General features: G+C 47.0%; 1 protein-coding gene across 2 annotated transcripts in view; it reads right to left on the bottom strand.

Moving 5' to 3' along the window:
• Nucleotides 1-4,676: 4,676 nt before the first annotated feature.
• The window catches only part of LOC110485737 (coiled-coil domain-containing protein 85A), a 35,532-nt gene continuing 25,968 nt past the window's right edge, over nt 4,677-14,240 (bottom strand). For both annotated transcript variants that reach the window (XR_002467971.2, XM_021556889.2), the window contains 2 exons: nt 6,319-6,376; nt 4,677-5,215 (listed from right to left, as the gene is read on the bottom strand). Coding sequence is in view for 1 of the 2 variants with exons in the window: in XM_021556889.2 (XP_021412564.1) it covers nt 5,197-5,215; nt 6,319-6,376 (77 nt within the window). In the remaining variant the exon portion in view is untranslated. The remainder of the gene's footprint in view (nt 5,216-6,318; nt 6,377-14,240) is intronic.

The raw sequence follows: 14,240 nt of genomic DNA, 5'->3' as shown, positions 1-14,240 counted from the left end.
CACACACACACACACACACACACACACACACACACACACACACAGGGATGTAACCACACACCCTCCAAAGCACACATGCTCGGGAGCACACAGACACACAGTTACGCACATACACAAACACACACTTCCCGGATCAGCTGGCAGAGATTATTTTTAATCAACCTGCGTCTGTGTCCCTGCCTCTGTCTCAGTGAAAGGCACACAGTCTCTCACACCCATGACTATGCATATCCCTGGGAGACCCGATGTTGCAAATATACGTTTCCTAAACTACATCCTGTACAGGTCCTAAACTATAAAATCATGTCAAACACTACCTAGTTAATCTCCTTAGACCCAGATGTATCCCTTAGTAGTGTGTGTTGGTTGTCAGTATGATTATCATGGCATCAGTAGCCTCTGAAACATTATATGTTTAATGTACACTTTTATTGTGTTAATGAAAAACATATATATTTTCATGTATTGTCTTAACTCTATTTCCTTAACTGCATTGTTGGTTAGGGCCTTGTAAGTAAACATTTGTGTGACAAATACAATTTGATTTGTTTTGATTTGAAAGAGGTCCACTCCTCTGGCACCACACTGGTCCCCTACACAAGCGTACTATGTTGTAGGCCATCCATGCAAGTACATGACTTGAAACATGTTTTCCCGTCTACTCTAAGGTGTAATGATTATGGAGAGGGATAGAACATTGAGAAACAAACATTCTGAGCCAGAGCTAGAGGTAGATTTGTAAGTGTTGCAAAAACGCAACATTGGGCTTAACGGGTTGCAAACTGAGACATTGGGCCCCATTCATATATTGAGAGACAAGTTATAGACATTGTTTCCCTTCCAAATTCTACAAATATGGGCAATCAAACACTTCAAGAGTAACTTTGATGCCCCCCTCCTACGGCATTAAAAGGACAAAAATGCATGCACAGTATGGTTGATGCGGTCAGAACAATGCCATTGACGATCATTCATTTCATGGTAAAGAAGGAGGTTATCTCTCCAAATGAAGACAGAAACAACCATATAAACAACCAGATATTTCTCAAAGTAAGTTTGTGACGGCTGTCTTGGGAAGAAGGAGAGGACCAAAGCGCAGCGTGGTAAGTGTTCATCTTTTTTTTTTATGAAACTGAACACTTCAAAACAACAAAGTAACAACCGAAACAGTTCTGTCTGGTGCAGACACACAAAGACTGAAAATAACCACCCACAAAACACAATAGAAAACAGGCTGCCTAAATATGGTTCTCAATCAGGGACAACGATTGACAGCTGCCTCTGATTGAGAACCATACCAGGCCAAACAGAGAAATAGAAAAATATAGAAAAACTAACGTAGACAACTCACCCAACTCACGCCCTGACCATACTAAAACAAAAGACAAAACAAAGGAGCTAAGGTCAGAACGTGACAAAGTTAGCTGTTCTCCGTACGTACAAAATGTTATCCTTTGAAAAATATATGTTGGATTGGTCAAGTTGATCAATTTGTCTATATTTCAGACAAAATATGACTTAATTGCAGATGTTTTATACTATATATATATATAATATACCGTTAGACAATATTTTCCATCACATGTCATGCTTTTCATCCATTTTGATGTCATTGAGGTTACATTTCACAGTTTTCTTACCACAAATTGTTCATACCATTGAAGTCCAACGTGCATTACAATGGCATTACGCACGAGAGACATACTATATGCATAGTCCCACAGCAGCATATTACAGTACAGTTCAACACAGTAGCCTACCTACTACGGCACAATACAGTGCAGTAATACCAAACATCACTTAAAACATATCCAATACTTTCAGTTCAGAAAACATTGACAAACATTGGTCCTTGTGCTACTGTCTGACTTTACTTGACTAGCAAGTGAGCTCCTTAGGGAAACACTCTGTTCTCAACAGCAACACACACACTTCACTCTTCAGAAACCACATATCTTCTCCGAGCCCCTTTCATCTCAACACATTCCAAACCAAGACCACAAGCTAAGTAGAGACACAAGTTGAACATAAACACAAGCACATAGTTTCCTCTATCTTTCTGAGCCCATGCAGCATCCCTGATAAGATGCTGACACACACACACACACACACACACACACACACACACACACACACACACACACACACACACACACACACACACACACACACACACACACACACACACACACACACACACACACTCCTCGCTTATCCTTACCTCATTCTGAGTCAGAGCTCTCCCGTCTAATAAGGGGATCACTCGATTCAATCAGCAGCCTGATCTCCCAGAAGCTTCCGGGATCCCATAGGATAACACCCACTAACACCACAGATACGACTGCACTAATACACAAATACTTTGGCTGGGAGTAAGTCTCATTAAAGGGATTATTTTGGGGCAATAAAGTGAACCCTAATCACTCCAAACAAACATACAGATGAAGTAGATCAGCCGGAATTCAATCACAAACACACATAAGCGCGCACACACACACACACACGCACTTCCACTACACCCCCGTTACCAAACCCCTCTTCCATCCAAAATCCGGAGAAGCAGATGTCATGGTAACTTAATGGGATTGGGACAGTCTGTCATCCTCACAGAGTGCGTCCCAAATGGCACCCTTTTCACAATGTAGTGCACTACCATTTACCAGGGCCCATAAGGCTCTGGTCAAAAGTAGTGCACTATGTAGGGGATAGGGTGCCATTTGGGACGCCGACAGGGAAGATGTCAGAGGTAAGAGGAAATGGAGCTTGGGTTAGGAAGAGACCTCGTCCTACGGTTACACAATGGGCAGAGTCCCTATGGGGTGAAGCAGCTTCCTGTCCAATGGCCAAGTTACTACGGACCCTGTCTGATCTGATGGGACAAGGCTTAGTTACTACTAACCTTGTCTGATCTGATAAGATAAGGCTTAGTTACTACGGACCCTGTCTGATCTGATGAGATAAGGCTTAATTACTACTAACCCTGTCTGATCTGATAAGATAAGGCTTAGTTACTACGGACCCTGTCTGATCTGATAAGATAAGGCTTAGTTACTACTAACCCTGTCTGATCTGATGAGATAAGGCTTAGTTACTACTAACCCTGTCTGATCTGATAAGATAAGGCTTAGTTACTACGGACCCTGTCTGATCTGATAAGATAAGGCTTAGTTACTACGGACCCTGTCTGATCTGATGGGATAAGGCTTAGTTACTACGGACCCTGTCTGATCTGATGAGACAAGGCCTAGTTACTACTGACTCTGTCTGATATGATGGGACATGGACCCTGTCTGATTTGATGGGACAAGGGGAGTTGATGGTGGTGAGCGACACCATAACCTACTATTGTTAGACTTTCAGACTGTTGAGATCAAGTCCATCTAAATCACCATAGAGAAGTCCTGTTTGTGTACTTACTATATATCAAAGTGGAACCTTTGACTAATTCATACAAACGCACACTAATATTATAGTCGTCTATATACAACGTAGAACATACAGTATCTTTGCATAAAATAAGGTAAGGCCGGGATTGTAGACGGGTGTTGTAGGCAATGTTCCAGTGTTCGCAGAGATTGCATTCACAGTAAACACTGCATTTGTTGGCCAAATCAGAAATTGTCGCATTGCCTACAACCTGCGATCGGATTGAATCCCAGCCTTAATTACATGTATAGTTGTAGTAGAATCATGCAAAATAAGTTTTCCAAAAAACAAAGTTTACATAAAGAAGAATCTTTATTATTTTGTATACATAGATATCTTCATATAATTGTTCTAATACCAGTCAAAAATAATAATCATTATATATATATATATATATATATATATAGAAAACTAATCCCAATAAACTACTATGTACTTTGACTTTACCTTTCTTGTATAAAACAACATGGAGAATGTATACTCACCTCCCTAGCTGGAAATATAGGTGCTCGGAAGGGAGCAAGATTTTACAAAAAAGAAAACTAGGCTAACACCGTAACACTGTATCTGGTTAGAACTACAACGTTACCCAACAAGCTAACATTGGCGGCCATGTTGTAGTTTTGTAATAAGACACAGCATGTTGGTGGTGGAGGGTAATTGCCTAGGAACTTCTAAAAAAGGGATAGTTCAGCAAAATTAGATATTTGAGAAACTGTTTTCAAGGTGAGGAAACAAATATCTAAATATGCAATTTCGCTGAACTTTCCCTTTAACACAAACTTCAGCTTTTTCACTCTGTTTAATGAAATTGGTCAACAAAAGTTTGAGATGATGACTGGGAGAGGATAGGATAATCTTATCATCTAGATTTGTGGCTGCAGACGAGGGGAGGAACATTAGATTACTACTGTCTCAGTACACAGAAGAAGATGATGAATATCTGTGGAGGCTGCTGGAGGTAGGGTGGGAAGGAGGGGGAGGGAGGGATGGAAGGAGAAAGGGGGTGGTGGGAGAGAGCGAGATAGCAGGGGAGAGAGGAAAGAGAAGAAGGAAGTGGAAGTGAAGGGGAAGATATAGAGATTAAGAGAGAGGGGAGAGGCTGAGGGAGAAAGAGGAACAAGAGAGAGCGAGAGAGAGAGAGAGGAGAGGCAGAGGCAGAGGGAGAAAGATGAATAGGAGAGAGAGAGAGATAAAGAGAGATATAAAGAGAGAGATAAAGAGATAATAAGAGAGAGATAAAGTGATAATAAGAGAGAGAGATTGAGAGAGATTAAGAGAGAAAGGGTAGAGGCAGAGGGAGGAAGAGGAGAGAGCGAGAGAAAGAGAGAGAGATAAAAATAGATAAAGAGAGAGAGAGAGAGATAGTGGACCCCAGACTGATGAGATTAATCTGTAAACAGAGAGGAGGGTTCCTCTTCTTCTCTCCTTCTTTTCACTTCTTCCCCTGCATCTTTCCCTCTCTGGGGGGTAGGTCATGTCATGGTGGTTGGCAGGGAGCTCATATTCGGGATCCAGTCTAGCTCTCATCCATTTAGCTGTGGCAGTCTTTGGGAATGCCATCCATCTGTCCTAATAGCATTCCCAAGTTTTCCCCCAAATTGTCCCGAACTCTAGATATGTAGAAATGAAAACATAGTAGTACGTGAGGACGGATGGGACAGAACATCAGGATCGTGGAGAGGGGTGTCCAGTTGTCCTAGTGTCTGTTTGGGCCAGGGCAGCAGGAGTGTTGGACACTCCTTATCCCCCAGCTGGGGTGCAGTGTGGTCAAGAAGAGGCATCGAAGCTATGAGGGAGAAGAAGACATGTTTTAGGCATACTTTGAATGCATCAATGATATACTTACTGTGATGATGTGACTAAAGGCAGAGAGGGCGAGAAAGAGAAAGAGAAGGGGGAGAATACGAGAAAGAGGGTGAGAGAAATTCTGAGAAAGTAAAGAACAGGAAAGGAATATGTTCCATCTTTGGGCAGAATGAAACATCAAGAAGTGATTGTGTGTATGTAAGGTGGTGTGCAATCCCCCAGGAGAGAGGGGATGTCCTGTCGCTGAATCATTCAATATTAAAACAGCCACCTACACACACACACACACACACACACACACACACACACAGAGTAATCTGCTCCCTCCCCTCTGGGCCAAGATTTAAGATGGCAAGGTCACCTCTATCTCTTCATTACTATAAACCCACTACAGTCTCACTGTCTGCCACACAGCTTGATTATTATACATCCAGATTGGCCAACTGATGTGATGTACACCGTAGTTACCACACTGGTAGCCTGGTTAAACATCTGTTTGTGGTCTCTTGTCAACTTCTAGTCATTGGCATTCAAGAGAGCACAAACAGATCTGGGGCCAGGCTACGACACTAGGCCCGTTCTCTCTGACTCATAGGATGACACAGCTAGAGTTACAATTCTTCTATTCCCTCTGGCTCAGGTCTGCTTATACAGGCTTTGTAAAGTTTTGCTGAGGGCTAAGTTTAAGGAAGGGATATTTTTTGAAAATTTCTTTAAATTTAACCTTTATTTAACTAGGCAAGTTAAGAACAAATTCTTATTTACAATGATGGCCTACACCGGCCAAACCGGTGGGACTCCCAATCACGTCCGGATGTGAAACAGCCTGGATTCGAACCAGGGACTGTAGTGACGCCTCTTGCACTGAGATGCAGTGCCTTAGACCGCTGCGCCACTCGGGAGCAAAGTTGGTAGAGCATGGCACTCGCAAAGCCAGGGTTGTGGGTTGGATTCCCACGGGGGACCAGTACAAGGGGGGAAAAAGTATGAAAATGCATGTACTCACTACTGTAAATCGCTCTGGATTAAAGCATCTGCTAATATTTAAAAACGTTCAAATGTGTCTTATTGAATGATTCTTACCTGTCCCATATTTTCACATTTCTACAGTTGGTGGTACAGCATCCAGCTGACATCAAAGCTGAGAGAGAGAAAGAGAGAGAAACAGAAGAGATGTAAAGCTCAGTGCCAGATCCTTTAGTTCTACAGTTTGGGTGTTAAATGAAACAGCTGTGGCGGGGAGTAAAACAGGAGAGGAGAGGGACAATACTGCACGTGACTGTTTAGTCATAGATAGATAGACGGTACATCACAACGTTCCATTTGATTGCTCTATCGTGTGTTTGGTGTGATAACTCCACTCCAGACTGTGTGGGCACAGGCTTTGAGGCGCCCCCCCCCCCCCCCTTCCTCGACTGTTTCAACCCTCTGCTGCAGTGCTGCAGTTGACAGCCACCAGACAGGCCTCTCTCCTGTAATGTCAGCCAGCCTTCACAGGCTCAGCTAAGTAACTGTCAATCTGTCTAAGTTCTGTCTTAGTTTTCCACCATATTCCCCCTGTGTGGATGTGCACAAATGCACACGCAAAAAAATGTTTACACAATCTGATGGCCACACAGCAGTATGAAACACAGAGAAGGTGAGGACAGTCAAATAGTAAGGAAGGTGAGAGGACGGGAGAGAATGAGAGAGATATGGGGGAAAGAGGAGAGAGGTACCAATGGGTTAAGGTGTGAAAACAAACAAGGCGCTGTGAAGTTCAGTCCATTTCCTCTTGTACTCCTTTTGACAGGATGTGAGATATCTACAATGCATATGACATTAACACAAGGACACATCATTGTAATGTGGCACTGATTCTGACAGCACACCGTAGTTCTGTCTAACACGGATGTCTCAATACAATACAGAACTATCCCTCTTAGTTTACTCTCTCTCTCTGCTCCACTGTTGTCCTCCCCATGCGACTATAATAACGTTTGCAGCACATTCTCTCCCCCAGCTCTCTGGGCTGGCTTCTATTGCCTATTAACTATTCATAAGATCTTGTGACTGTAGACTTCTACAAAAAAAAATCCCACTGTAAGCCTCCACTACGCTAGGCCACACATCATGCACGCCTCAATTTATCTACGGGAGGGAGAAAATAGCGAAAACTATTTTTGTGTGTGTCTGTCTGTGTGTGCGTGTGTGAAGATAGAGATCATGTATGAGAACTCCCTTCCGGTTTTGGAGGTCAGGGTGTGTGGAATGGAATTGATTTCACGACTAAGGAGCCTCGGGGCGTTATGAGCGAAGAAGGTTAGACGCTCGGAACACACACACACACACACACACACACACACACACACACACACACACACACACACACACACACACACACACACACCATTTTAAGTGTATAAGCAGCTGACAGTAGTCTGACCCAGACGCTAATAGTGACATTAGAAAGGTGAGGGAGGGTAGGCAGACTGCTGATGACATGGTGTTCTGTGATAGGTGGGTCATTCTGTTTGTAAGATGACAGCTTAATGTGGAGGAGAGTGGGAACAATTAGCCTTAAACGGAATAGCCAATCCCAGACTCATGAATGCGACGCAGGTCATGTAATCGTACGGGTGATGATGTAACGTTTGGATAACGTTTGGCATGAACTGGACTGATACTGACAACATGAGACCCCTTCCAGTATGAACTGACTAGAACTGATGTAATGGATTCAACTGATCACAAACTGATAGAATCAGTCTCCCAATATTCACAATGACCTTGGAGATATATTCAAACCTGACCGGAACGGTAAGGCGAGGAACAGTTCCTCAGAACATTTAGATATTCAGAGGGTTGGGTTTTATACCGCTGACCGGAATTGGATTTGGGGTCACAGAAAGAATAGTTGACGTGATAATTCAAGAATAAAGTGGAGCTTAACTTCCCCAGAGCTTCACCTCTGTGCTCAGCGGAACGGCTCTTCATTTTTCTTTTCCTCAAAAAGATTTGTGTGATTTGCTGTGCAGAAAATCTGGTCCCACTAATACATTGCGGTTCCCGGATCTAACACTTTCCATGCAGCTCAGGACTAAGACTAATTATGACTTTACATAACTGATCGTTCTTCTAAAGTACAGAGAGAAAGGAATTAGCAATAGCCAATGAGACCTTTTTTCTAAGGAAACACTTTGATGCTCAGGACAAGGATAGTTTCCCAGACCCAGGTTAAGCCTATAGTCGTTCTCAAAAAGCATTGGAATACACTATATTAAAATAGTTGTTTATTTAGGCTTAATCTGTGTTTAGAAAACTGTCCCTCAGTGTTTAGGAACTCAAGGAAGTTATCACATGTATAGATTGACCAATCCTACCCTTGGCTGCAAACTACATGTGTATTATCAAAATGTGTAATCGAGATATAATTTATGTCTAAATCAAAGCAGAAAACACATCAACTCTTCCATGTGGACCCAGTCAACCTCGTCGGTCCTTTCTATCGCTCCAGAAATGATGCACAAGAGGCGGCAAACAAGTCAGGCTGCTCAGCAGATTGGTTGACATACTGTCAATGGACTAACCTTAACAGAAAGAAGAAAGAAAATACAATACAAAATGACATAAAACACAATGGGAAAAGGCTCAGTATCCGAATGGGAGATTAATAATAAACTGGTCTTAAATACATCTACAACCTAAAGCATTGTATTTGGTTCAAAACAACACAAGACCTAAACCTCAACTGGAGTCGTGTATAAAGGGTGTGGCCACTGAGCAAGTAGAGGGAGTTAAACTCCTAGGTATGACACTGGACGGTCAGTTATCATGGTCACGTCGAGGAAGTTAAACTCCTAGGTATGACACTGGACGGTCAGTTATCATGGTCACGTTGAGGAAGTTAAACTCCTAGGTATGACACTGGACGGTCAGTTATCATGGTCACGTCGAGGAAGTTAAACTCCTAGGTATGACACTGGACGGTCAGTTATCATGGTCACGTTGAGGAAGTTAAACTCCTAGGTATGACACCGGACGGTCAGTTATCATGGTCACGTTGAGGAAGTTAAATTCCTAGGTATTGTCACGGTCGTCCTCCTCTTCGTCTGAAGAGGAGAGGCGAGATGGATCAGAGGACCAATATGCGGCGTGGTAAGTGTCCATGGTAAATCTTTAATAACGAAAGACTGAACACTATACAAGAGAGTAACAAAAACAATAAACCAAATTCAACCGTGAAGCTACAAAAATGAGACCTGTGCTGAAACAAGCCATCAACATAGACAATCACCCACAAACAAACAGTGCAACCCAGGCTACCTAAGTATGATTCTCAATCAGAGACAACTAATGACACCTGCCTCTGATTGAGAACCATACTAGGCCGAAAACATAGAAATGCCCCAAAACATAGAAAAACAAACATAGACTGCCCACCCAACTCACGCCCTGACCATACTAAATAAATACAAAACAACGGAAATAAAGGTCAGAACGTGACAGTACCCCCCCCCAAAGGTGCGGACTCCGGCCGCAAAACCTTGACCTATAGGGGAGGGTCTGGGTGGGCGTCTGTCCGCGGTGGCGGCTCTGGCGCGGGACGCGGACCCCACCTCATCATTGTCTTAGTCCGCCTTATTGTCCGCCTCCGTGGCTCTCTCAGCATGACCACCCCTCTCAATGACCCCACTGGACAGAGGGGCAGCTCGGGACAGAGGGACAGCTGCTCGGGACAGAGGGACAGCTGCTCGGGACAGAGAGACAGCTGCTCGGGACAGAGAGACAGCTGCTCGGGACAGAGAGACAGCTGCTCGGGACAGAGAGACAGCTGCTCGGGACAGAGAGACAGCTGCTCGGGACAGAGAGACAGCTGCTCTGGGCAGAGGGGCTCCGGCAGCGGCGCCGGACAGGCGGGAGGCTCCGGCAGCGGCGCCGGACAGGCGGGAGGCTCCGGCAGCGGCGCCGGACAGGCGGGAGGCTCCGGCAGCGGCGCCGGACAGGCGGGAGGCTCCGGCAGCGGCGCCGGACAGGCGGGAGGCTCCGGCAGCGGCGCCGGACAGGCGGGAGGCTCCGGCAGCGGCGCCGGACAGGCGGGAGGCTCCGGCAGCGGCGCCGGACAGGCGGGAGGCTCCGGCAGCGGCGCCGGACAGGCGGGAGGCTCCGGCAGCGGCGCCGGACAGGCGGGAGGCTCCGGCAGAGGCGCCGGACAGGCGGGAGGCTCCGGCAGAGGCGCCGGACAGGCGGGAGGCTCCGGCAGAGGCGCCGGACAGGCGGGAGGCTCCGGCAGAGGCGCCGGACAGGCGGGAGGCTCCGGCAGAGGCGCCGGACAGGCGGGAGGCTCCGGCAGAGGCGCCGGACAGGCGGGAGGCTCCGGCAGAGGCGCCGGACAGGCGGGAGGCTCCGGCAGCGGCGCCGGACAGGCGGGAGACTCCGGCAGCGGCGCCGGACAGGCGGGAGACTCCGGCAGCGGCGCCGGACAGGCGGGAGACTCCGGCAGCGGCGCCGGACAGGCGGGAGACTCCGGCAGCGGCGCCGGACAGGCGGGAGACTCCGGCAGCGGCGCCGGACAGGCGGGAGACTCCGGCAGCGGCGCCGGACAGGCGGGAGACTCCGGCAGCGGCGCCGGACAGGCGGGAGACTCCGGCAGCGGCGCCGGACAGACAGGACCACCTGCAGGGAGGAGACAGAGAGACAGCCTGGTGCGTGGGGCTGCCACAGGAACCACCAGGCTGGGAAGACCTTCAGGAGGCTTGGGGTTAAGAGGAGGCACCTGAAAGACCGGGCTGTGGGGGAGCACTGGAGCTCTGGTGCGCAACCTTGGCACCACTTCCCCAGGCTGGATAACCACTCTAGCCCGGACCGTCCAGAGTGCAGGCACAGGTTGAACCGGGCTGTGGGTAAGCACGGGAGATCTAGTGCTTACTACACGCACCTCTCCCTTCGGCTCCATTCCCACAGTCGCCCGGTACGAGCGGAGCGCGGGCAGAGGACGCACTGTACCCTCCCAGCGCCCCGGAGACACAGCACGCAGAGCCGGCGCAGGATACCCTGGGCCAAAACTGCGTACCGGCGACCAGACCCGCTGAGCAGGCACCATACGCCCTGGCTCGATGCCCGCACTCGCATGACACTCTCGGGGGGCTGTCCTATAGCGCACCGGGCTATGGACACGTACTGGCGACACCCTGCGCTTAACCGCATAACACGGTGCCTGCCCAGTATCGCGCTGCTTATAATAAGCACGAGGGGTGAGCGCAGGTCTGCTACCTGGCTTAGCTCCACCCCTCGTGTGCCCCCCCCCCAAAAAAATTTGGGGCTGTCTCTCGTACCTGTCGCACTGCCGTGCTGCCTCCTCATATCGCCGCCGCTCAGCTTTCGCTGCCTCCAGCTCTGCTTTGGGGCGGCGATATTCCCCAGCCTGTGCCCAGGGTCCCTCTCCGTTCAGTATCTCCTCCCATGTCCAGGAGTCCTGTGATACCGGCCGCTGTTGTTGTTGCTGCTGCTGCTGCTGTCGTCGCTGTTTTCTACCACGCCGCTTGGTCCTTGGTTGGTGGGTGATTCTGTCACGGTCGTCCTCCTCTTCGTCTGAAGAGGAGAGGCGAGATGGATCAGAGGACCAATATGCGGCGTGGTAAGTGTCCATGGTAAATCTTTAATAACGAAAGACTGAACACTATACAAGAGAGTAACAAAAACAATAAACCAAATTCAACCGTGAAGCTACAAAAATGAGACCTGTGCTGAAACAAGCCATCAACATAGACAATCACCCACAAACAAACAGTGCAACCCAGGCTACCTAAGTATGATTCTCAATCAGAGACAACTAATGACACCTGCCTCTGATTGAGAACCATACTAGGCCGAAAACATAGAAATGCCCCAAAACATAGAAAAACAAACATAGACTGCCCACCCAACTCACGCCCTGACCATACTAAATAAATACAAAACAACGGAAATAAAGGTCAGAACGTGACAGGTATGACACCGGACGGTCAGTTATCATGGTCACGTTGAGGAAGTTAAACTCCTAGGTATGACACCGGACGGTCAGTTATCATGGTCACGTTGAGGAAGTTAAACTCCTAGGTATGACACCGGACGGTCAGTTATCATGGTCACGTTGAGGAAGTTAAACTCCTAGGTATGACACCGGACGGTCAGTTATCATGGTCACGTTGAGGAAGTTAAACTCCTAGGTATGACACTGGACGGTCAGTTATCATGGTCACGTTGAGGAAGTTAAACTCCTAGGTATGACACTGGACGGTCAGTTATCATGGTCACGTTGAGGAAGTTAAACTTCTAGGTATGACACTGGACGGTCAGTTATCATGGTCACGTTGAGGAAGTTAAACTCCTAGGTATGACACTGGACGGTCAGTTATCATGGTCACGTTGAGGAAGTTAAACTCCTAGGTATGACACTGGACGGTCAGTTATCATGGTCACGTTGAGGAAGTTAAACTCCTAGGTATGACACTGGACGGTCAGTTATCATGGTCACGTTGAGGAAGTTAAACTCCTAGGTATGACACTGGACGGTCAGTTATCATGGTCACGTTGAGGAAGTTAAACTCCTAGGTATGACACTGGACGGTCAGTTATCATGGTCACGTTGAGGAAGTTAAACTCCTAGGTATGACACTGGACGGTCAGTTATCATGGTCACGTTGAGGAAGTTAAACTCCTAGGTATGACACTGGACGGTCAGTTATCATGGTCACGTTGAGGAAGTTAAACTCCTAGGTATGACACCGGACGGTCAGTTATCATGGTCACGTTGAGGAAGTTAAATTCCTAGGTATGACACCGGACGGTCAGTTATCATGGTCACGTTGAGGAAGTTAAACTCCTAGGTATGACACCGGACGGTCAGTTATCATGGTCACGTTGAGGAAGTTAAACTCCTAGGTATGACACCGGACGGTCAGTTATCATGGTCACGTTGAGGAAGTTAAACTCCTAGGTATGACACCGGACGGTCAGTTATCATGGTCACGTTGAGGAAGTTAAACTCCTAGGTATGACACCGGACGGTCAGTTATCATGGTCACGTTGAGGAAGTTAAACTCCTAGGTATGACACTGGACGGTCAGTTATCATGGTCACGTTGAGGAAGTTAAACTCCTAGGTATGACACTGGACGGTCAGTTATCATGGTCACGTTGAGGAAGTTAAACTTCTAGGTATGACACTGGACGGTCAGTTATCATGGTCACGTTGAGGAAGTTAAACTCCTAGGTATGACACTGGACGGTCAGTTATCATGGTCACGTTGAGGAAGTTAAACTCCTAGGTATGACACTGGACGGTCAGTTATCATGGTCACGTTGAGGAAGTTAAACTCCTAGGTATGACACTGGACGGTCAGTTATCATGGTCACGTTGAGGAAGTTAAACTCCTAGGTATGACACTGGACGGTCAGTTATCATGTTCACGTTGAGGAAGTTAAACTCCTAGGTATGACACTGGACGGTCAGTTATCATGGTCACGTTGAGGAAGTTAAACTCCTAGGTATGACACTGGACGGTCAGTTATCATGGTCACGTTGAGGAAGTTAAACTCCTAGGTATGACACCGGACGGTCAGTTATCATGGTCACGTTGAGGAAGTTAAACTCCTAGGTATGACACTGGACGGTCAGTTATCATGGTCACGTTGAGGAAGTTAAACTCCTAGGTATGACACTGGACGGTCAGTTATCATGGTCACGTTGAGGAAGTTAAACTCCTAGGTATGACACCGGACGGTCAGTTATCATGGTCACGTTGAGGAAGTTAAACTCCTAGGTATGACACTGGACGGTCAGTTATCATGGTCACGTTGAGGAAGTTAAACTCCTAGGTATGACACTGGACGGTCAGTTATCATGGTCACGTCATATTGACTAAGTAGTTGAGACGTCTGTTATTGAAGACGTTCTCGTCTGCAGAAGTTCGGCTTTTTTTTTTTTTTTACACAAAAATCAACTGTAGTTGTTAAGGCTCTGGTCTTGTCCCATCGTTTCATTCA

The sequence above is a fragment of the Oncorhynchus mykiss genome, chromosome 13 (assembly GCF_013265735.2).
Source record: "Oncorhynchus mykiss isolate Arlee chromosome 13, USDA_OmykA_1.1, whole genome shotgun sequence".
Taxonomy (NCBI): Eukaryota; Metazoa; Chordata; class Actinopteri; order Salmoniformes; family Salmonidae; genus Oncorhynchus; species Oncorhynchus mykiss.
The sequence above is the reverse complement of the archived record's forward strand: the minus strand, read 5'-3'. Positions and strand labels throughout refer to the sequence as shown.